The sequence below is a fragment of the Molothrus ater genome, chromosome 1 (genome assembly GCF_012460135.2).
Source record: "Molothrus ater isolate BHLD 08-10-18 breed brown headed cowbird chromosome 1, BPBGC_Mater_1.1, whole genome shotgun sequence".
In the NCBI taxonomy this organism is placed as follows: Eukaryota; Metazoa; Chordata; class Aves; order Passeriformes; family Icteridae; genus Molothrus; species Molothrus ater.
In genome coordinates, this window is record NC_050478.2 from 112980626 (window position 1) to 113006318 (window position 25693).

Here is a 25693-nt window from a genome sequence, read left to right on the forward strand (position 1 = left end):
GGGAGCAAAGAAGGGGTGATGGCTTCTTTCCCAGTCTCATCCTGCTATCTCATGCAGAAAAAAGGGGATCCTTCTCCAGCATAAGCACATACTACCCACAATACTGAGACAGATCCAGTTGTTATTCTGGGCTCCAGGGTGGTGATACTCACTTTCTAGTGGCACTCTAACTTTATGTGGACAGCCTGAGAGACTGCGGTGGTGAGGGTACAGCCCAGTCACGTGCCCTGTGCCATCACATCCTGGGATGGGGCATTTGGTTTCTCTCTTTTCAGGCCTGGGTGAATCTGCAGAGAAAGCAGATAAAGATTTTGTTTGGGTTTAGCCCCTGTCTGTGCTCAGCTGAGTGATCCTAGCTGTATGATATTCTCTATTTTATACTTCAGATTTTATTCCTGTCCAAAGTTTTAACAGGGATGTATGCAACTGAAACATCACTTCAGGTTTCCACAGTGTCCTTTAAACAATTCTTTCCCGCTCCCATTATGCCATTTATGTGCTAAATTATATAGCTTTAGGATTGCAGTATCATTTATTCCATTCAGAACCTCAAACAGGACAGAAGCCACAATCCAATAAGCCAGAAAACTGGCAACATGAGCCAACAGCAAGATCTATAAAGGAATAAATAAAAAAAGGAGAAACAATCTTTTGCTCTGTTAATGTCAGACTCCAGGAAGCTGGGACAACCAAATAAAAGCTGAGGTGTGAAACAAATAAACAAACAAACAAAAAGCATTTCAACCAGAAGCCATTCCTTAAATATCACAGATCTCTAGGCTGTAGGTTCTTTGTTAGGAAACTGAATACATGCCACTTTACATTTGAGAGGCAAGGCAAGCAGCTCCCTCTGGTACACATGGCAGTGCTGCTTTGTGGAGCAGCCCACAAAGACACTGAAAACATGGAGCAGCCGATACCCTTTCAAAGGCGAGGTCTCAGCCCAGCCCCACTGCTACCACTCTGTAACAGCCTCCCAAATTCTGTTTCAAGCACCTAGAATTGTGCAAGAAGCACTGGTCAGAAAACCTTTATTTGATTTCCAATGCAGGATCAAAAGTCTGGGCGAGAAAGGAATGATTTCTGGTCCAGAAATTCTCTTGTGAGAAATCTGGAGGAAGTGGCCGCATAAATTGCTGAGGATGGTTTTAGCTCCATCTGTGATTGGCTGCCAACAGCATTTGGTGCTCGGGGAGAAAACAGCTGCAGCCAGCACAGGGAGCTGCTTCCTTCAAGCTCATTTTTTCTGGACTGTGAGGTAGGATATGCTTAGGGACAGAATCACCAGGGACAGCTGAGGGTTAAACTTCCTGGCAAGTTTTTAGATTAAAAAAAAATAAAATAAATAAAGGGGGAGGAAAGCAAATAGACTCAGCATCATCAGGAGACTACAGGCTTTTTAGAATCACTGCAAATGGAAAGTGCTGCAATAGTGAACAGAAAATAAAGAGGGACCCAGAAATATGATTTAGTGTTTTCTCCAGTAATTGGAAAGGTTTATCATGAATAGATTTTTTTCTGATCTAGCATCCAAGAGTGAAAATTAAGAGCTGATGGATTTGATGGTAGATTTTTTAGAAATAAAACGCAGTTAATTATATAAAGTGGCAAAATTATGGGCCCGATACAACATTACCTACAATCATGGTGTTTATACAACCCAAACAAAGCCTGGTATGTTTCTCCATGGGTATTATCTCTGAACTCACCTGGAAACCACAGCTAATTATAATATGAGGTAAATCAGGAAGGGGTAGATTCTGCCATTCCTACATCGCTGCTCTTTCCTATGTGTGCTGTGAGAAAGTCACATTGACACCAATGGGAGCCTGGCCAATACAGCTGCTCTCAGGGCAGGAAAAGAGATCTATAAAGTTCCAAAGTCATCTGAGCAAATAAAGCTTCATGTAGTTGAATAAAAAGGTAGATTAATACCATGCATTCACAACTTAAGACATGCTAATGAAAACACTGCTTGAAACACAAAAATTAGATGTCTGCATTTTCTTCCCTAATACTGCAGGAAATATTTTATAGTTGCAGCTCCTAAAAATGCCTGTCAGTTCTCTTTCACACTAAATGCTTTAGATAAGTAAATTACTATAATATTTACAACGTCCACAGGGACTACTCTAAAGTTACATTAGAAATACCAAAGTAAATCATTTACCAAAAGCAGAAATAGCATCAGTGCTAGGGTGACCTGGGGACGTTTACAAGGCCAAAAGGAAAAGTCAAAGGACAGATGAATGTATTGTTACTTACTACAGAAGGGAGTGTGCTTATAAAATGACATCTCTTGATGTTCTGTAATTATCCTCAATTGAGGAGTTTCATACAAGACAGCCCAGTTTATAAATCAAACCCAAACCTTTTAAGTCTCCACCTCTGGAAGCCTGATTAAGTAATGAAAATTGAATTATGTTCCTTTGGGTTTGTAGGATATCACAAACCCTCAGAAACAATAAAGATTTTGGAATTTACTGGTGTTTCTGCTGATGGCAAATGAGGCAGAAGAGCATGGTTTGTGCTTTCCTGGCTCAGAAGTTCTGGATATAGAAAAATGTAATGTTGATTGATATAATAATGATCAATACTAATATACTAATAGTAGACTTATACTTGACTATACTATACTATCCTTGATACTAATGAAGAAGCCTGAACTCAGAAAACACATGGCTTAGGAATTAGGTAATATCTTCGGGAGAGGCCAATTTTTCACCCTAAACTTGCCCTTGAGTACTGTTTTAATGCCTTGCCTTTTGGCTGCTGAAACTTTGGAGGTTTGTATTTGCACCCTACAGAGGAGGAAGCAGAGGAGGAGGAAAAGGAGGAGGAGGAATGTCAGTGCCAGCTACACAGGCCTTTTAGTACCCATTACTGATGATTTCACATAGCAGTTTGGCAGGAAGCCAAGTACCTAGCGTTTAACCTGGTTAGACGTGAGGCACTAGTGTGAAGGTACATAATTAACAAAATTACCAGCTAAATTCCAGATTCTTTACTGTTGCTATAAAACCCAGCTCAGAATCCTCTATCAGTCACGGGACAAATGCTTAAGCCAGCAAGAAGAGCCAAAAATACTTCCTTACGTTTGCTGCTAAATATCTGTCTCCCACCAATGTCAATAACTTTGGTTTGTCTCCTTTCCCCTGCTAGATGCTCCAGAAGAAACCTATCCAGTTCCTTGTAGGTGCTGTGGAACACATGCCCTTGCTCTGCCTGCAGAGCGATTGCTTGCTCTAGCAAACTCAAGTTCCCTTTTGTTTTGTCCAGCTCAACTGACACGTCTGTGGTTTCTGACAGGCACTCGTTGTCGTCTTCTTCGCTTTCGGGGAAGAGATTCTGGATTCTCTTCTCGAAAGGATCAGAGTGAGGCTCCTGGGGTGCTCTTAGCTCTGTTTCTGAGTCGCAAAGTGTTTCACAAGGACCATATTCGACCTCTTCCTTCTTAATTTCTGGGACTTCTAGGATGCTGGGTTGATTACACTCTACAATATATTTCTGAGTTACATGGGGCTTTACACTAGTTTCTTCTGAGAAATTTGAAGAGCTATCCCACTCATTGTCCATAATTTCAGAGTTACTTTCATTTTCCTCAGATGAGCAGTATTTTGGGTCAGAGATAGCAGTCTTTTCCTTTCCTTCAGCTGAGCTAATCAGGTAACATTCATCAGCGTCATCACTTTCTGTTTTTAATGATTGAATGCCACTATCATTTAGATTTTCTGCCACTGCTTGACTGGGTGCATCTTTTGCTACTTTTCCCATGTTCATCAAAGATTTGGCCATGGCATCTTGATAGCTGGAGTAGTTGTCTTTTCTTTGACTGGAATTTTCTTGCCCACCCAAATGAAGGGTTTCCTCAGATGATTTTGTAGTACTTTCCTCTGTACGAGAAAAATAGGTAAGAGAAATATGTAAGAATAACTATTTTTTTGTATCTTATAGAAGTGACATGGAGACATTGACTTACAAATTGCTGTTTCATTACTCAGAAAGGTACTCTGAAATGATCAAATTCACACCAAGGATCTGCTTGAAGTGACTACTTGTAGCATGATGATAAACCCTTCTAAAATGATATATACTTTATATTATAGTTCCAGCACTATATGAGAAAAAAATTATATCCCCATTTCTCACTGATGGTGATAATACATATTTTCTTAGAACACATGCACATGCACACACAGTCATATATATATATATGTAAATATAATGTTCAATACGTTGATATTACATATGTACATTTAATATATATATATATATGTACACAAGTATACAAACACATTTTAAAATTCCTTTGATCTATTTTCACTTTTATTTCAACTAATATTCCCAAATATTTTCTCAAAATAAACCCTAATTACTTTCCCTGCCACCCTGGATCCCATGAAAGACCTTGATGGAAACATCCTCAATACTTTATAAAGGGCAAGCTCCTGGTCACCATTGAAATTGCCACACTAAGTGATAGATCAGGTCATGCTCAGGCAAACAGAAGTGGTTGTTATGTACAGACTCATAAAGGACTTGTTAAAGACACCACTGAAATGCATCCTGTCTTTATAAGCATCTTTCTTCAGAAGAAAAGCAGCAGCCAGCAGGTAATAAAGGCTGCATGTAGGAGAGGTTGTCAGTGTGGAAGACAATATGCCTTTTGTATCTCATTTATTTTTTTATAAACATTTCCTCTGACAAGGACACTCAAAAATACATCTCCATCATCTTCCTTTCTGGTAATTATCTCTCTAAAATCAACACTGGTTTTGCCAGGATCAAGTAAATATTGCCATAGTAACTAAAAGCATTTTTGGATGAAGGGAAGAATTTAGTCACAACACTAGCCCCTTCAATAATGCTGATTATAGGGTACATTCTTTTGTTGGGATCTATTCAACATAAACTGAAAAATTTAACATTTTACTTCCTAGAAAGGAGGATGAATAAACAAGCATAGACTATTTCATAAGATGTGTCTGTCCTTTCCTGAATCAGGACTCCAGGTTTAAATAATAAATTAAGCATAGCCTAAAATGCAAATGAAGTTTCTCTCAATAACACAGTGAGCTATTAAGAGAAAGTGTAAAGGGTTATGATAATTTTAAAGTATTATGAACTACAGAAAACAAATAAAAAGCATTTTCAGTGAATATGTCCAATTCATTGAACTATTCTCTCAATCCACTTAACTACCCACATGTGTACAATAATGATTTATAGACATTATACCTAATTATGCATATTTGGGCTGTGTTAGAGTGCCTAACAAAAGCTCTAGAAAGCAACAATTACCTCTGTTGCTTAGCTACATAGTTTAAAATATTCCTATTAAGTGCAGATTATTGTGGAGGGGAAAAGGGGGACAAAAATGCACATGTGCACCACAATGCATTTCACTTTACTGCTGCCAAACTGTTAGCATTTTGGGTCATTTCCAGTTTACATAATTGTTTGGTTCAACTGTTTGTTATATGTTAAAAGAAAATATTGATTAATTCTTATTCTTCTTCAGAAAATTGGACTCATGCAGGGAAGGGTGGCCTTGTGCACTGTGTGCATAAAGTTGTATTTAAAGAAGTGTCTGTAAACCTCCGTGTAACTTTTTAGCAGCTGGTCTAGTACCACACACATTGCAGTATTCTGAACAAAGTGTGCCATCTTTTCACATCTCAGCAAGTAAGAATGGTGATTTGGCTCTATAACTAACTTTAGTCAAATGGGCTTCCATTATTTGCTCTTGTGCCATTTGGAAAATAACAGAATCCCATCAGTCGGTAATTTCAAAAAGGAACAAGATCTATCTTAAAAGAAATCTCTGACCATCAAAAGAAAACAAACCAGACAAAATGTTCAATAGTAAAAGGTTTTTTCAGTTATTTTTATGTGCAAAAGATGAAAAATAAAACAAGTTCATGATAAAAAAAAAATTTTGTTCCTTAAATAATCAGCAATTTTTAAAGCAATTTTAAAAATTTGTTGTTGAACCAGTCTTAATGGTTCAGCTGTCCCAGCTCTGCTTTTTACATCCACAGGCTGTAAATTTACTTTTCAAATAATCAAAACTCAGCTTAGTTTACAGTTGCATCAATACATGAACTGAATCATTAACTGATCAGCTGAAAAGAATCCTGAGTTCATAATAAAGGGAGCAATACTACACTAAGAAATCCCAAGTACCTATATACCCAGACCAAATGTATGCTTTCACTGAAATATGTTTTGTAGCTGGTAAAAATTATGCAAAAGATCTAGGTTGTATTATCACTGAACAAGCAGGTTGGAATATATTACGTTGATATATCAAAGAAATATTTTCAAAATCAAGTGGGATTTTTTGTTTTTACTGAAGGACATGGTTTCCCTACTTTATTATCAATGGATTTGGCCCAACACTTGCCCTTTTTTAAAAAAGTTAAATAACTTAACCTAAAAAGGTTAAATAACTTAGGTTTGTGCCACAGTCTACCTTTACAACCATCATAGCAATTTCATCAAATTCTCCAAGATGTGCAGAGAACAGAAAAAGGGGAAGAAAAAAGATGCTACTGAGTGCAACTCTGGATGGTCAGGAACCAGGCTGAATCAACAAAAAATTTTAGCTAAAATCCAAATATCTAAAAAAAAAAGTCAAAACAAGAATAACAAAACCCCAAGACATGAACCATACAGGAACTCTTACTCCAACGGATTCCCTTCTCATGTTAGGAGCTGGAAACACTCCCTGCAGCCTGAGCAGGCACTGAGAGGTATGGGATTTTTTTCCTTGATTATTTTTTCTCAAAAATGTCACTCAAAAGACAGAGACATTGTGTATCATCTTGCTAATTAATGTGTTCTGTTTGAAGATGGAGCTACCTTCTACGCTTTCACAGCAATGGAATGAAGATTTTTGGAAAAATCTCCTCCTAGGAGATTTACAAGTGACAGATGACTGGAAACTTTGCTGTTATAGAAGTGCTACAAAGACCTCCACTGATTTTAGTAGAGTCAGGATTTGACTCTTTAATGTGAAAGACATTCTTCTTCCTCTTCTGTGTGTTTAATAGTAATCGTACGTATAAAATTTGTGGGGCTTGTTTTGTTTTAAGAGATTTCAATTTAGAGTGGATAAATACACAAATAACTAACCTCAGTTCAGGATAAAATAATAGTACAGCCCAGTCTGGAAGGGACTTTAAAAGACCATCTAGGTCCAATCTTTTGCTGTAAAGGGATCCTAGATGATATAATCTACCACCCTGCCCTTCAAAAAGATTTGATAAGAAGAAACTGAGTGGAAAATAAATTCTCTTTTAATTTTGATAGCAACCAGCAACTGAGTGACATTTAAGTTCATTCGGTTTCTATATTATCTATGATTACTAATTTCCCAGTGCCGGATCACATTCCTTTTATTTTAACATTTGCTGTGTGCAGGTGACTGCCAATGTCTTCCTGATTTCTTCCGTTGGTACCTTCTTGCTTGTCTGATTAACTATTTTCGTAGGACTTCTTAAATATGTGAAAACCAAATTGGTTTCAGACTTTTTGTTAAACTTAAATATATATATATAAAATATTAGAAAGGAATAGTAATCAAAACATACTATGGCTATATCTTTCTGCTCCCTCATCCTTGTCCATATTTTCCAGCATACACATTGTAGAAGTTGCTATAAATTGTTGGATGTGTTTGGCTTACCAGTATTGGAATAACAGGTATAAAAGTGCTGAGTCTAATAATCGTGTTAAACAGAACACACACAGCAGTCACATGCATGAAATTGCTTTGCTAAATGTTAAAGTCAACAGTGTTTTGCTAAGCATTATTTTTCCCTCCTAAGAGCTCTATATATTCCAGTGAAAATCTGCTCTTCAGAAGTGTGTGGGATGGTGGTGGGCTTAAGCTTGTTCTTTCACAGAGGTAGTGGAGAAGCAGATGCTGCTCCATATCTGACCTGCTGCAGTAGTGGTCTCTGGGTGACCTGCAAGGCATTTACTAGACCCAGAAGAAGTTATTGTACAAAATAAATGGAAGTATGATGATTAAACCTGGACAGAAAGGCACCATTCCAACTCTCTTAGAAGTCAAACATGTCTTGCATCCTGTTTCAAAATACTGGTTTTTAATCTCCCTTCCTGTGGAATTCAAGTTCAAGTTGAGTTCAAGCAACTACCTGGAGTTGAGCTGCTTTCGAGGACACTGATATCTTCCTGTAACTCTGTCCTGTCTTCATTTTCTTCTTTGCATTCCAAGCTGGGGCTGTAGTGGCGGGGTTTCATTAACAGGGACTTCCTTTTGTTGACGGGAACGCCTGATATCTGATCTTCAGCTTTTCTCTTCTTAGCCATGGAGCATTTGTAGGCACTGCAATGATCAATTGCCAGGGACAGAGAAAAAAAAATGGGAGAAGTGAGGAGCAAATTCTTTAAAAATAGCACCACCCTACAGTTTAATTCAAAGTATAATAGTAAGGATTGACACAATGGTAAATCACTTGCAGTTTCAGCAAATTATGTCTAGCAGAGATTTAATTTTAGCTCAGGTACTGAAAGTCCAGGCCACAGGCAAGTCTTGCTTCTTTTCACTGATGCCAAAATCTTTTTGGGGGAAGGGGAATGAGGAGTAAGACAAAACCAACAACCGTAAGGAAAGGATAAACGAAATTATAGCCTGTGATGATAATCCAGGAAAACAGCTATAGGGAAAGTTATACTACCAGTTACCCTGAGCCTTCCTTAACCTTTACATCAGTATGAACATCCAATTACACACATGGAGTTCAACAGCATAAAACCTGTGAGAAACACACTGTACATTGATAATGTTGTGCAACACAGTTCTGTCTTTCGATATTAGTCCTGAGCTTTGGTTTCATTCAATTTTCTTCAGCCATAAAGACCTGGTTTCAGCTCTACTCAGTTCTCTGTAAAGACAATGAAAAAAGGCTCCTGCAAAGGTCTATTTGTCTCACTTGAAGCTATTTCTATGTGATAAAAGGGGGAGCTGTTCCCTGGGAAAGGTCTTACCCAGTTCAGATGCCTAACTTTCAGATGACTGACAGGAGGAGGAATGGCAGGAATTTAGAGAGGAAGATCTTTAGCAGGTTTAATATACTTTTTTCAGCTCCTAATAGATCCATATATTGATCTGAATATTCACTTGGTTCCAAAGTTATTTCGCCAAACCTTTGTCACTGTACAAAACTCAGCAGCATGTAGATGGTACAACATAAGACACTTCCCTAAAGAGGCTGGAATTTTCAGCACTCTTTTCTTAATAATTTTTCATGTAAGTGATTTGACATGATTTTATTTTTCTCTCTCACACAGTATACTAAGAAATTTTTTGTAGTACAAATAATACTGCTCATATTATATCTGTCAGAGATGAAAAAACTGCATATATGGATCTGTGTAATCCACTCAATGGTTTCTCCACCTTAGGTACCCCCAGGGTGCATTACAAATCTGCACGATGCCCTCAGGTGATGGATTTTGCATTTGGCTCACTGACTTAGCTGCAAGATTTGCAAGAAAAAGCCATGTATGAAGAGAACTCCTATTGGTTACACATATTACAGGCTCAACAGCATAAATTCATCCTTCCAAGGTATCTTATGTGCACTAAATTGGCTCAGGTTCTGATTGTTTTGGATGAAAGCCTATGACTAACTTGAGCTTTTTGTTAAAAAAAAAGCCCAAAAAAACCAAAACAAAAAAACCTGGTTTTGACTAAGCACCTTTTTGGCAGTCCCTCATTGCAAACATAAAGGAAATGTAAATACAAAGATCTGCATTTTAGGGGGAATGTTAAAATTTCATCATATAAATCTCAAACACTGGATATTCTTGATCTTCTGGAGACTAAAATGCTATGGGCATCTAGAATCCAGGAATATGGGATAGTAAGCATATGCTGTAGTTTGAATAAAACATGGCTTCTGTGTTATTTCTCTATTTATGAACAGAGGATAACATGAATGTCATAATAAAGGTCAGAATCACAGTAGTATCAGTGTACCTCTGGAAATAATGCCCATATAACAGATATCAGAGGTGGAGGCAATGTCAAAAATATGCATAACTTGTTTCTAAGGAAATACAGTTACTTAGTTCATATTTGTGAATGGCATTTCATACAGTCATGTTGTTTCAGGAAAATTGAATAAATGACAAAAGTTTGAAATCTCTGCATACACAATTGTTTTTATCAACCAAAACCTTCACTAGGTGTGTTTTTGATGTCTCTCATATATTTGTCAAGTTAACCTCCAGCAGCTACTGTGAAAGTGTTTAGGATATGATGAATTTCCAGTGTTTAATTCCCTTTTGACAAAACTGCAGCTGGTTCTTACACCAGAACAATTAATAGATTTTTTTTGGAACAGTAGATCCAGTTGGATCGTGTAATACACCCTCCTGTGCAACACTGGTCAAAGAACTTCATCTATTTCTTCAGCCTTAATCCTGTAATTTGTCTGGGTATTGTCAAGATTTGACTAACCTCAAGTTAAGGGAAAATGTGACAAAATGGTAAATTCATTGCTGTATTCTTCCTCACTGAGTACAGTCTTTTTCTAGTAACATAATATTACATGTCCCACATTGGGGACTGGCATAACACTCAAAATGTGTGGTTTTCACCACAACTGGAAAAGAGAATCATCCCACCTGACAGAACCACCACAGTTCACAGCAGTAAATCAAAAGCTGCTGCATCAAAGCTGGGAGGCCCAAAGATCTTCCTGGGAGCACATTGGTCATGTTGGAAAATTTCTCCTCTATGAAAGACTATGATGCATCTAGCTTGTCCTTATTATATCTTTTTTCTGTACATGAGCTGTCACCCATCCAGATTTTCTCTATAGGTCCTGTATTTTTTTCAAAATACAGAAGATTCAACTTTTAGTAAAATCATTCCTGACCCCATTCTTATTAAAGGAAGTTGATAAACATAGCTGTCACTTATTTCCTAGGAAATTCAAATTGCTCTCCATTCTCCGGGAAGAGATTTTCAGCTCTTGCTTTTGCTGATGGTCCCTTAAACTGCTAGTTTTGAGCTTTAATTGGAATCTATTACTTTGCAGGAACCAGTTTAAAGTTCTATCACATATCAGAAATTCCTCCCCTTTTTTACCTTACAGTGCTTAAAACGAAAAATTTAAATAAAACCAGAAAAAAAATCACAAGTGGCAGCTTTTTCAAGTACCCATAATTTACTAAGGATTTGATAATGGAAAACAGGAATTCCAGTTCTATGAAAAGAATACATTTATGCCTTTTAAAATTCATGTCATGCCAATTTCACCTTTGTCTTTAAAAGTTTCTATTTCTCTACTTTCCTTGCATGCATTCATACATAAACTCATATGTAGGTTATCACTGATTTGTCAAGCTGTACTTTGTCAAGTGGTAAACCTATAATTTAGCTTATCTATTAGTCATCTCTTAAATTCAACATCTAATAGTTTTGTTGCTATTTATCAATGGCCTGCTTGTTGTCATGGAACACTGATTCAGCTGTCAAGGTTATTTGGTAATCCAAGGCTCATAAAATAGGAGAAGCTCTTTTTGTTATGAGCCCAAAGCCAATACATAGTTGGGGTTTTTTTCCCAGTTTAACTGTGCTTAAATTTTATGGGTAAAAAATTGTGTCTGTATTATCTAGAACGAGTGAAGTTTTTATTATATCTTTTTTTTTAATCAGTGGTTCAGTTACCAAACCTGTCTTGTGTCAATTATCATAGTGTGAGCCAAGAGGTTAAAATCTATTACATTAAGGACCTGGCTGCATATACTGAAAAAAGCACCAAGATAAATCTTCATAGATATTTCATAGCTAAATATATTTTGGGAGAATTTAATGGGTCATTCTCTTTATTTCTTTTCAGTTCACATCTTGCAGACACAGTCAGTATGGCCGATTGGATCCCCACCACAAAAAAAATGTCTCAGAAGAAAGAGAGACGTTTTAAGCAGTCCCAAACACATAAAAGTTTTCTTTAAAACTTTGGTTTAGTTTTTTGTTGTTTGTTTTTGTTGTTTTTTTTGTAGTTTGCTTGTTTTGTCAATTTTTTATTTGTTTGGAGTTTTTTTGGGGTTTTTTTTTGGTTGGTTGGTTGGTTGGTTTTTGTTTTTTTGGTTTTTTGTAATGGGTTCATCTAAGTGATGTGTTTGTCAAGCCTTCAACCTGACCTTTAACCACTTTATAGCCAGGAAGGATTTGCTGTAGTTAATCTGCTGGCAAGACTTCCAGACCTCTGAGGATATTTTTTCTTATTCACAGATTGGCAAAGCATGAAAACAGAGCTAAGAATTGCCATAGTTGGTAAAACTAGGGGTACATTCAACCTGAAAACTGGTGTTTAATAATGCCTGTAATGCATGCTGTGTAAAATAATGAGACCAGAACAGACCACATCTCATGTACACTTCTTAGATTCAAGAGAGAAAATAAATGCTTTTGAATACCAAGGCGCTTATATTTATTTTCTACTACTATGTAAGGATCCCATACCTTATGCGAGTTTGTGCGAGAAAACTTAGTGGAACTTTTTAGTTGTGGAGAAAACAATTTTAGATTCATAACATGAATTGGGTCTTGACTGTTTGCCTAACTATTGAATCACAATTAAAGGAGACAGCGTCTTCTGATGTGCTGATGTATTTAACTTCACACCAGTATTTGCACAAAGTAGTCTAACTACTCCTTAATCATATTGTGGTTAAAGATATTGCCAGATGCCTTAGACCTTAATTAGGTTTTTTTTCCAAACTTTCAGATGCCCAAAGACAATGTAGTCAAATACTACATTTTCCTTACAGAAGGGAAGAGCTGGTATTTGAAAATTCAGGGACTCTTGCCACTCAAAGATGGATCAGTAACATACAAGTGTCTGTCATGGTTGGGCTTTCTTCTAAGAATTTTAAGAATCAGAAGTATCGAAGGAAGATAAATTTTGAACATCTCCCCATCTTAGTCTCTTTTATATCAGTTCGTTCTCCAAACCACAGATTAACTGGATTCTGTATAATTCTTTAGCACAAGGCTATAGCAGTGAAAATATCTGATCACCTAAAGTCACAGAAAAACTTGGAGTTCCTCATAAACTGATGATGATTAGGAGAATTTACCAGCACTGGATACAGAAAGAGTATGATTTGACCCTAGGATGATCGCATGTCAGTTCAAATTACGTTGCTGATATAATTTACATCAGCCATCAATGACAGAGGTTCATGAAAAGAGCTGCAATGTCAGAGTTCAAAAAAGAGTGCTGGTAGTCGCTTCACTGCAATAGAAAACCCAAACAGGTGTTGCTAATTACAGTAACTTCAGATGACAACAGAGGTTGGAAGGAAGGGGGAGTGCTACTATGACTCAATGGTTTGTCTTCAGGTTAAAACAGATTTATATTCCACTTTCTTAATTAGCTCTCGTTGTTTGTGAAGAGTGTATGTAAATCTTGTAGCTCAATGAGAGTGAAAGTGTTGTCAGATCAGTTTCTCTAAACAGGATAACAGGCAGAAAGATGTATTAACAGTTTCAAGAAGTTAGAGTCTCCACAGAAAGTCTGAAAATCCACAGCACCAGTCGGGTCTGCAAGAATTTTTCCAAAGCTGGGGCCTAGGGTGGTGTTTTCAATGCCATGAAATTTCTTACTGAATATGAAAGAATTCACAAAATCTAACTGTATACAAAATCAAATCCTAGCTTCAGAAAACTAGATACAAGAGACTTTAAAACACATAGATTGGTCATGGATTATATACACACACACACACACACACACACACACAAATATATATATGTGTGTGTGTGTGTGTGTGTGTGCGTATATCTATATATATATAAATACATATAAATATAAATATATATGTTAAAAATTATATATATTTGAATGTTTCTAAAAGAAAGAAAGAAAAATGCATGACTTTGGATCATGGACACTAAATTTACAAGGTTTATAGACACTTGGAAAAAATGATACCTAAACAGTAATTCTGCTTACTCTATCCCACTCTAAAATCCACATATTTGCTGGATTAAATAAAGAAAATTCGCTCAAAGCATATAAAGAAAATTACTTGTGTAATAAGAAGGATTTCTTGACCCATTCCTTTTATATTTTTTAAGAAAGGTGCTTGACAAGGTGCTTTCCACTAGTGAGAATGCCAGTTAAGAAAAGGCTGTAATGACTTTAACCCATTTGTGTACCCTTCAACTCTCAGTCTCAAAAGGATTTGTCTTTCAGTACTTCCTCTTTTGTCTGCTGTATGGATTAATAAAAATGTTAATTCATTATGTTAGGATTTCTACTTCACTGTGTTCTGATGTTCCATTCTGCAATGAATTTTCCAATTCCAAATATCTTTCTACTCAGCACAATATGAAACTATGCTTACAAAGGTTTTGTGTCCATAAATTCATCCCTGAATAGTGGAATATGATGGAGCAAGGGATAAAAGAAATCACCATTCTACCTACTTAAACTAAGTAAAAGTAAGATTTCTGAACTGTCAGGTGATGGAAAATTGCAAATGTCCAGAAACAATTGTTTGATTTGCAAGTTATAGGTAGCCACACATCGACTACCTGAAGAACCTCAAGAAGTGAGACTTTGACTGGCAGCTGAGAAAATTGCCATCAAGACTTGGGCTAAAACTTATTAGCAGTCTAAGACCAAGTTAAATCAGAAAACAAAAGTTTTCTTTCTAGCTATTTTAAATAATTTTTACAATTGCTAAAAATATCCAAACATGCAAATAAAATACAGGTGAAATTTTGAAGGCTAGTCCTGGAAAGTACCACTGAGTTCTTATCGCTGACAAGAAGTTAAACACATATTTGCCCCAACCACTCATCTGGAGACAGAGTTATTGGCATTAATGATTTCTTCTATTTTATAGAATTAACCAAGCTACATGATTATTTCAGATAATTTATAACATTTGGAGTCCATGATTAAGTGTCTTGTATTTTACTGATTCAGACTAGGAGATGAGAAAAATCTGGAAAAGTATTCCAGCTGGAAGCTCCTCAAAAATACATTTGTGAAAGAATTCATCAGGTAAAAACCATGTTCTTCCATCAACATTTTAAAGCATTAAACTGGTAAAAAAATAAACCAATAAAATGTGTTGAAAAAAATTGCTCTTCATTTGGACAAAGAGAATTGGTTGCAATGAAGCTTAGAACTTGAAGGACTTACTCCAATGGTAACTAAAGAGAATCTGACTGATTCTTATTTTTAAACAGCATACAAAACACACAAAAAATTTCATGTAATCCCTTTGTAGCTCACACACTTGGCTTACAAGTTGTATCTCTGAAAGGGACAGAGGGTGTTCCTGTGCCCTGTAACAACCATTCCAGGGTTAAAGAACCTTCTATAACTATGGGAGTTTTATGCAATGCTCTTTTTTCTAAAATGCCAGAGTTGTGAAAAGTTCAGTCCAGGGCTGGACCAAGATGAAAGGAATGGACATGAGATAGAGATGGGGAAAAGATAAAAGGGAAATTGTTATTTATGGACACTAATATAGAGAAAAACAAGATCAGTAACTTGGGGGTATTTAATGTCTTCTATATACACAAATGGAAGGTTTAAGTAGAAAAAAAGGAGCAGAACTGGACAGATAATAATGTGGAGAAAATATGGTATCATAACTGAAAGCTGGCTAGAGCAAGATATTAAAAGATGTATTTTATTTTAAAAAGACATATAAGAAAAACAAAGGCACTGTCATAGCCTTGTTGGTAAAAAAGGATTTATTAGATCCATAAGAAGAGGCTGGGGAGAAATGGGTAATGGTGTTGAGTCATTATGTACTGAGCTTGGAGATGTTTCAGGCAGTAAACTGAATGTTACAGGCCACCTGACCAAAAAGAACAACTGGACTGTGAAATGATTGAGCAAATGCAAAGACACATGTAAAAAGAGTGGAACAATGGTAAGTCAGCAGTAACAGAGGAAAACGACCTGCAGTTATGGTGAAATTCACCCATGCCTCAAGTTCCTGCCTCTGTGGACAAAAATTCCAGGCTGCAAGATGTTAATGAAATGGCTTTTTTATTTATCTTTTCAAATAAATATTTTTTTATTCAGCTTATTTTATTATTTTGTCAGGATTCTCCAGAAAGGAAAGGAAACAGCAGGGATTTAACTTCTATGATTTTCTTGTTTTTAGTTAATAATCTTGTAGGATCTTAAGGATATTCAGGTCTTATGAACACTATTACATATAAACCCTCAATTTGAAATACTATGTCAAGGAAATGGATGACTTCTTCATTCCATAAATCAAGAACTCAACATGGTTCAAGTTGTATGGCTGGACCCTTTTCTCACAGGTAAGTTATTTTTAGTAGGAGCCAGTTTAGAGAAAATTTAGTTATTATTTTGTGGAGCTCAAGAAGTTCTTAAACTCAATAATATGAATGAATGCCCAAGATCTGGGCCAAATCCAGCCCCCCTAGCCTCTTTTTCATTTACTCACTCAATCTGTCCAGGTTCAGTAGGTCAATAAATTCCGATGGGACCCAGGCCAAGAATTTGGCTTAGAATGGATTAAGTTTCTAGGCAAATCTACAGATCATCCACACAACCTTTGCATCCAGAAAGCCTTGCACACGAGTGGCCAGCCTGCAAGCACTAGTAAATGCTTAAATAAAAAGCATATTGGTAACTACAGTCTGGTTAAAAAAGAAGTAAAGAAGATCAGCTTTTTGGGTGGGTTTTATTTTTTTTTTTTTTGCCAACAGAGAATGGGACTGTAAGCAACTCATTGTCAGCAGCCAGGACCTCCCCTTTTTTGTAGCAGGAGGTCCCATGGCTGCATTCTTTCCCTTTCCTTGCTATCTCCAGGCTATACACAGTCTGTTTCTGCCCACTTTTGCTTGGCTGAATCAACCCTTGACATCAGTCAGAGGCAGCAATTCAGCTAGCCATAATATTTAACTCATGATTGATATATATGAGGCAGAAGCTATGGGTTGGCATTTCCATCTCTGTGTAGCTTGTGGTCATCTACAGAGAAAAGATCTGCCATAAGAGGAAACGAACATTTGGGGCTGTAATGTTCTGATGCATTCTGTCAGGCAGCAGAAGGCATGAAGGCATATGCAACCCTAAATTTCTGTGTAGGTTTGGGAGGATAACATTTACTATGTGCTGATAAGCACAGAAGTTGTGATGGGGAAGACAAGGACTCGTGTAATATATTAAATAGCATTAAAAATTTACTCCAAGGCAGGGAGTATTCTAAGATACAACTAGCTCTCAGGTAGAAAAACCTGAAAATAACTATCTCAATCTAGCAGCCACAATAAAATGATGTGGATTTGACATATATCACAAAAAACTTCTTACAGAAAAACATCAATTGGAACTAAATTATAATTACTCTTTTTAATGTTAAATGGAGGCTTTAAGTAAAAAAATGTAAAACCACTAATCAATATAATAGCAAAGAGAAAAGAGACACTGAGATTGTGAATTTTGGCTAGAAATAACATAGTAGACATCAAAAGAGGCCTATAATATGCTAGAAATATATCTAATGCAGTTGTTGTTAAACAGAGCTATAAAAGTCACCTATAAAGCAAATGCACATAAAGTATCAACCAAAGCAAGCTAAAATAGAAATCTGAACATGAAATGCTGTCTCTAAAAGTTCTAAATAAATCCAGGAAGAAAAGGTAGAGATCACATTACACCGATCAAAAGGTCTGAACATGCATAGGAATTAAGCAAATTATTAAGCATAATTAACAGCTCCAACCACAGTTGTCTCAAAAGAATTATGAGATACAGTTCTTATTTCAACCATCTTAGTGGTTATTCAAAACAGTTCACTGATTATTTGAGTCAAAGAAATGTAAACCCCAAGGTTACCTGCAAAATCTTAAAAGTCATTACTTGTGGTCACCCAGAACCATGTTACCATTTACTGAAAAAGTATGGTGGTTCTTATTACCTTATTACTTTACATTCAAAGTGACATTTTAATAAGAGTGAAAAAAAATTATCTGGTCCTCTCTATACACAAGTTGCAAACATTTTATGTAAGCCTTAAGCCAGTCACGTGAATATTGAAAGAAAAAAACTTGGAGATGTTTGAATTTTGACTTTTTTTCTGTTTTTTTTTTGTTTGTTTGTTTGTTTTTTGTTGTTGTTTTTTTTTTCTGTTAACTTTTGTCTTGGTTACCGGTTTAACAGTACTGAAAGAATAACTTGATTCTGAGCTATAAAAGCACCTGGTGCTGTAAAAAAGTCAAAAAGCCTGAGGTCCATCAACTCATTCAAACTCTAGGAAAAGGAAAGAAGGAAAAGAAACAAGATGGAGAGGCAGAGTGAAGGGAGAGGAGGGATGACAGCTCTGTAGATTTCACAGTTTGATGGCTAGTTAGAGGGCAACTGGGAGGTGAAGGAGGAAACAAGGGAGGAACTATGGACATGATGGACTATAAACATGATTGCCATTACAATTTTCATTAATGCTTGATTTTTTTTAGTTATGATGACTATATTGACATACAAGATATAATAAGGATAGGTGAGTTCCAACACTATTTTTTGTCACTACTATGACTGTGACAATGTACTGTGACAATATACTTACCTGTGCCTTGCAGAAAATGGCACCACATAGTGATTTTTCAGTGTTTATGTTTGACTGTTCAATGTTTTTTATCAAACATCAACTACAAAACCATTTTTGTTTAGTGTAAAACATAGATTTCAACAGATTCTTTGAGGAGAGTAAGGTCTAGCACATCAGATAAAGTTCCTAAGGAACCTAACAATGTTGTCATAAAGAATAGTAAATGAACAAGATTTAATGGGAATTTAAGAAAGCATGATTCATAATAACATGACAGATTTGCTTGTACCAGAAATCATGGAGTAAGAGACAGAGGTTAATATTTTCAGCACCCCATAACCATTTCAATTTCTACAATGGCTAGGGCAGGGAGGAAGTTCCTTTTCCAAGCTGAAGAGCAAGCAGGAGATACTCTAACTCATTCTGTTAACAGATCTTGGGAATAGCTACTCTTAAGATTAATGCCCATTGTTTAATTGAAGATCAGTTATCAATAGAAACAGCATGATACAGAACTTTGACTCAAGTGGAATGCTTAATCCAAAATCTCATGGAGAAATACCTAAATGCCAAGGTGGCACAGCTCTGCCCCAGCCAGTTACCATCATGGGGAGCACTGGGGAGGAGGGCTGGAAGCGTATGCTGTCAACATCCAATCTTCAATTGCAAATAAAAGACTTTCTGTGAAGCTTAGACATGTCTGGCAGTAGCTATAACTACTGACCATCTTCATTTAACATTTACTACCAAGTCTGTTTGAATTCAGACTTACAATTCGTTTCAGCAAAGCACATTAAGGACTGCAAGGGTCCCACATTTTCTGCCAGTGGAGACAGATGAGACACCAGGAAATGCAAGAGTCCACCTCAGTTTCTGTTCCAAATGTGCTTATTCAGGATTATGTCAAATGTGCCTTACCACAGCAGTTTCCAGAAAATCAGTCTCTGACCAACTCCTGTGGAAGCAGAAGCCAAGCCCAAAGGACAAACCTGACAGGTTTTCCAGATGCCAGCTAGGAACAAACAGATTTCTCAGTCTCTGTCTCATTTCTAAGCAGTGCTGTGGGATAACACCACTGTGAAGGTGATAGCTACACAAATCAACCATAATCTCAATTCTTACTAAGGAACACCTTGGAGCCTTTTTATGTGATTTTTCTTCATGTGCTCATTTCTTCCATCATCTGAGTATCACTTTCACCTCTTTCTCCAGTCACCTGCCAGACTACTGCTTTTTTTTCACACAAATACTTTAAAAAATCTTCTTACTTTATGAAGTTCAGAAAAAGACTTGAAAATCAGTCCTTTCTAAATGCAGCTAGGCATGAACAGGCCTTTTCTTTCATGCCATAGCATTTCCTGACTGGCCAAATTCTCTTCTATCTACCAGAATCTCTACCTTCATTCTATTACTTGGTTGAAACAGACCTCAGTTAAAATTGAATATATTCAATTTAATAGTTCTTAAAGGAAATCAGGAAAACACTTGGCAATTTAGAATAAGGAAAAACTACCAGTTAGTTGTTTTTCAGCATGCTGTTTTTTAGCATGAAGAGGTACATTAATATACAACAGTATATTAATGTACCTCTTCATTACAGGTAAGGTTAAGGAATATATTTTAGAAACACAGACTTTCTGAGATACTTCAGTTCCATTGCTGGCAGGGTTGCTTTGCTGGTTACTCACCTTCCTAATCAATAGGTGGCTACAAAAGGGTGAATTGTCCAGTTCCTACTTTTAACAAGGAGATATCCAGATAGCTCTGCTCTGTTAGTCCTCTCTCTGCTAAAATATTCAAAATATTCATAACTCCGTACATTCACAATGAACAGTTCAACTTCTCTGAATATCTAAAGTGTCTCACAACCCCTGGAACAAGAGTTCCAGATAAAAAATGTAATTTTCCTTACTTTTGAAGAAGCGATGCAACAGCGCAGAAAGTAAGGGGAAGTGTAACTATTCCCACCAAACAGCAATGCTGTTCTCCATTCTTTGAAGCACCTTGTGGACTCTACATTAATCATCAGTGACAGAAGCCCAAACCACTTGGTTTCACCTGTATCCAACTCAGAAAAGGTACCCTTTTTATTGAGATATGGATTTAGCCAAACTGATCTATTCTTTTGCAATTCTGTGCTTGGATCAATCCAATTTGCTCTTCCTTGGTCTGACCCAGATGCCACTCCATAACCTACAGATGGTTCATTGTACTGTATCCCATCTGTTAAATAAAACACAGTAATGAGAATACATCACTCCAATATTCCTCACTTTACTTTGGTTTCCATTCTAATCCTGAACACAGCTGAAGGTCCTGGTCCTTTCAGTGGTCCATGACAAAATTGTCTAAGAGAAGACCTCTTCATTCTGCTTCTCACAGAAGATGGATATAACAGAGCTTCTATGCCCAAAATGTGTCAGATTCAAACTTGAATGTATGGAACAGAGATCTCCCAGCTTCAATGCTCACTTCTACCACACATTGTTGTTTGCTATGATTAGCTTGTGATAAAAAGATTCATCTTTTTTTAAGGTAGCTTAGCTACCAGTGGAAACACCACAGCAGTACATTCCTAAATTGAAAATCAAATCATGTTGTTAACATATAAATGATCAAGACTTCAAGGAGTGAGATCTGTTTTGAAAGACTTACTAAGTTTAGCATACTATGCTTCAACACTACAACACATAGAGTAGATACTGTTAAAATAACCCTAATAAATTTGAACTAACAACACAGAAATATTAATAGTGTTCATGTGTAAAGAAAATTCTTTCTATTTTACTGAAAGTTGGGATTCTTTAGGGCAATAGTTATATGAAATAAATGTAAGTTTGATACATAAATCATTGTGTATACCTGGAAGAAAAGTCTGTTCTCTGAAAATTCGGTGCAGTGCAAGAGAATTTTTAGTTATTTTACTAAGAAAAAAAAATTCCAAACCCCAGCTTGTCTCTTAAGATAATATCTTTCTAAATATATACATTCTTATGCAGAAAGGTGGTCCTATTTATCAGGAGAAGATGGATGATAACAACAATAGCAAGTTTTCTTGATGAAATCTTGGCTTTTCTGAAATTAAGAGATTTTTTTGGCATTGAATTCCATGAAGAAAGATTTCAATGCCTGAAATGTAGAAGAGAGAAATTTTCATGCTTTATTGAATCTAATTGGTGGTTGAAACTCTTTGTTTTGCTTTTCATTTATTTTATTCTCTACTTTTGTGAAACACAAGTTACAGAATAAGAAAAGGCTAACAAATGCTCTAGAACCAATCAATGTTATGAAATTAATAATAATACAAAATGAGCATGTAAGCTTATGTAGTGTCTTTCATGTAGAAGTATCCCAAGGCACTTCGTAACAGAAACTCAATAAGGAGTGCAAAAGTGCTTTGTCAGATAGGATAAGCCAGGGGAAAAGGGGAAATTAATTAATCATGGATTTAAATTTCTCAGCCAACACAGCATTTAGAACCTTGTTCAGAAAAGACAGTGGTTCCAATATCTGTATCCAGGGAACACAACAGACTATTTCAGTCTTTAATTCTTGAGGAATGTTCAATAGTTTTCCCACAATAATATGGGTATGACTAACAGGGATGCAGTCCAATGGCTGCATTTCCAAAGAGCAGTCCCTGCCTCTCTCCCTCTACTTTTTCATGGACAAGTAGATCCATAAAAGTTGATCACCTGACTTGTGTGCCAGTCACTTGACTGTGGAGATACCCAACATGCAATTTGGTACAGCAGAAATTATAAATGCCAAGTTAAGGGCTGGATAATGCTTTTCTGTGCTGTTTAGCTCACTGTTTTAAACCGATGCCTGTTTCCTTATGGAGGAGGTCCACATCTCTGACAGAGCGATCTGCTGCACAGTAGTTCCTAAAACAGCATGTGTTTCACAGGGTAAAATAAAGTTGCTTGGGAAAACTATAGCAATCGATAATACAAAAATCACAGCTTCCCTGATGTTGCAGAAACTTGCACATCCTCTATTTTTCAAACATTTTTCTCTTAGGAACACATGGACCATCCCTTTTTTTGGATGGCTGCCTCTTCGGATTAATGCATCCTTCTGGTGCATAAATTAGCGATGCACAGAGGAAAAAAGGAGAAGCACTAAATCTCAGGAAACTGAAGCCATACAAAAAAATGAGATTCACAGCAGAGCTGAATGAGTGACTCACCATGAATAATTTATCCAAAAAGTTAGCCTACACTTCTGTTCATGGAGTTGCTATAAGAAGCTTATAATTTCCTCAGTTTTATTATAAAACAAAACCTTAAATATTGTATGTCTTCACTGCAAATAACTTCCTGTAAATATTTCATGTCCTATTTTTAGAGATTGGGCATTTTTGGTTGATCAAATAAATCACACAATGATGTTTCTGTTCCCAAGATGGATGAACCCACAAGCACATATTTTGGATGCCTGCTGTGATTAAGCAAGCAGCTCAGTAACGTGATGAAAAGTGAGTGTAGGGAATACAAGTTAATTTACAAAAAAACTCCAAAGATTTTTTTTTTTCAGTATTTACACTGAAGCTGTAGTGAATTGTAATTCTGATTAATAACTCTAGGAATTTGTAGGTACCTCTAAATATTTTCTTTCTTGAAGAATTGGTACAGAATAATCTGCCAGTCTTTCCAGAGTTTAATCTAAGCTTTTGGATCAGTTATTAGGATTTGGTGCGTGCACAGGTGAATTAAAGTAGTTATGTTGAAATTTTACGAGATATTTGCAGTCTGAAATATCCTTGTGTAGTTTGAGGTTTTGAGTGGGTTGAAATTCTTTGTGCAAGCTTGAGAAATCCTCCCTGCTGCTTCCATAAATTATGAAACCTCAACAAATCTCAAGGAAGAATGAACCATTAGTGCATTTAGAATTTACAGGAGTATACAGATCAGTTTTATAAAAGCCATCTAATAAAATATATTAATATCTCTTGGAATGTTCAGATATTGAAATGCTATAACACATATGACAGGAAAAAGAAGACTGAAGAGCTGAAGATTCACCAGAAATTATTTTGTTGTGTGCCCTGACACCGGCTGAAAATAAAGACAACATACCAGAATCCTGCCCACTTCACATTACGTTTGATTATGCTTGCATAATTATTGCTAACATTTTGCTTTAGTTTTTTGTATATCTAAAAAGTGAACTTGCATAAATTATTCTTTTTTAGATCTATTCTAAAGCTTTACAAAATGCATTTGCTTGATTCTTTATTTTATAGCAGTAGCAGTGGTCTAAAATTGTCAATATGATTAGAAAATAAAACTGAAAAAATAAACGATGCAAGTTCTTACCTGAGCTCTTGAGCTATGGAGTCCACTTGAACTGTTAATAAAAGCAGGAAAGAATTAATTAGTTTACACTTCCAGACTTGTGCTTTCTGCAGCCTTGCACCTGCCTATCTGTAATGACAGAGGAGTGGCTATCAAAACACAGGTGGTTATTTCATGCTAACCACAGGATTGTAGCTACTAGTGACAAATGCTGAATGAAGGTGTAATTGTCACAGTTATTTTAGGATGCATGAAACCTGGAGTATGATGTTCAGTGGAACAATAAGGAAAACAATGAAAATAAAAGACCCTTGTTTTTCCTGAAAATAGATTGCAAAATCTCCAATTTTCAGAATTTAAAATCAGTTTGGGAATTGCAAGGGCCGGTGTTTACAAATTCCTGCCCTCACAGGAGTATACAGCATATTGACAAGGCCAACAGGTGTCTGTAAGGATTACTCATAGTGCAGAGGCAACTTTTGTTGTTTCCACTTCTGGGGAAAATGCTCTTGATATATTAGTTGCTATAAGAGTGTATGCACATGTGTAAAAACTTGGAGAAAAAAAATCCCATAAGTTTTAAAATTGTGTTATTAGCCTTTTGAGTCAAAAGGTATGAAACCCCTGTTAATTAACTACAACTGAAGTTTGCTCTGCCAGCCAAACTCTATTAACTCACAGTCCTGACCAACAGAGAAGACATGCCTTAATGCTGGGGTGTGAATAACTTCCCTAATCAGAGACTTTCCAGGTTCTCTGTTTGGTACTTTTGAAATATACATGTATTTTATATTAATTTCACTGATCACCAGTGAGGGTTGTATCAAAGTTTTGATATGACAATGATAATGTTTTTTAGAAGGGTTTGTCTGTATTTATCCCCTTATCTGCAGTCAGTCTGTAGTGCTTCAATGCTTTTCCTCCGTCTTTCCCTGAGTGAAGTTTAGCACTTTTTGCCCCTTTGATCATTTGAAAATAGAGAAGTAATGCCAAACCACTCTAATCTTGCATTCTAACCATAACTTGAACCTAAAGACACAATATTAGCAATTCAAATTAGTGACTTGTGACAACAAATAGAAGTAGTCTGTTTTGCACAATCTTTAGAATCAACAATTCTCATTAAAATTAGAGTGAAGGATGGGTGCTTTGTGCCTCTGAAAATAGTCATAAGCAAAAATGTTCACAGGGTAGGAAAAACTTTGACATTTATTTGTAAGTATATCCATTTTTCACTTTATCAAGAGTCACAAAAACTTTTATGAATTAAAATAAAAAGTTGTTTTCCTGGAAGGGCTGTACTGCTAGTCAGTCATGTTTTTCCAGATGTTGAGATCATTAAGGGCCTGTTTATCTCTCTGTACTGCATTTCCATCTGTTCCTTACAAAAAGAGAGTAATATCTGGGAAATACAACTATGCCATAACTTTGCAAATGAAACATGAGCACCAATGCTTCAAAAAACCCCACAAGATTCTCTTCTGCCACATACACCTGCAGCTTTTGATTAAAGAAAATTTACCTCTGCACCATTTACACAACTATTTTATAGATAATTAATGGCAATAGACAGAAAAAATATTCAGGTGGCTGAGACAAAGTTTTGATATACAATTTTTTTAAGTATCCATTCAACGTTGTCAACTCAACTCACTGTGGAAAATAATTTTGGAGTTTTTTCGTTTTGTGGGGTTTTTTTTTTGTTTTTGGGTTTTTTTGGTTGGTGGTGGTGGTGGTGGTTTTGTTTGTTTTGCATAATAAAAAGTGTAGCCTTTATTGTCTTTGAAAAATAACTC

At 36.2% G+C, this 25693-nt stretch overlaps 1 protein-coding gene across 1 annotated transcript in view; it reads right to left on the minus strand.

Moving 5' to 3' along the window:
- The window catches only part of ST18 (ST18 C2H2C-type zinc finger transcription factor), a 95542-nt gene that overhangs the window by 42565 nt on the left and 27284 nt on the right, over positions 1-25693 (minus strand). Inside the window, exons 3-6 of the mRNA XM_036378952.2 lie at positions 23919-23949; positions 8166-8356; positions 3096-3893; positions 153-287 (exon numbers count right to left, since the gene is read on the minus strand). Coding sequence (XP_036234845.1) covers positions 153-287; positions 3096-3893; positions 8166-8356; positions 23919-23949 — 1155 coding nt within the window. The remainder of the gene's footprint in view (positions 1-152; positions 288-3095; positions 3894-8165; positions 8357-23918; positions 23950-25693) is intronic.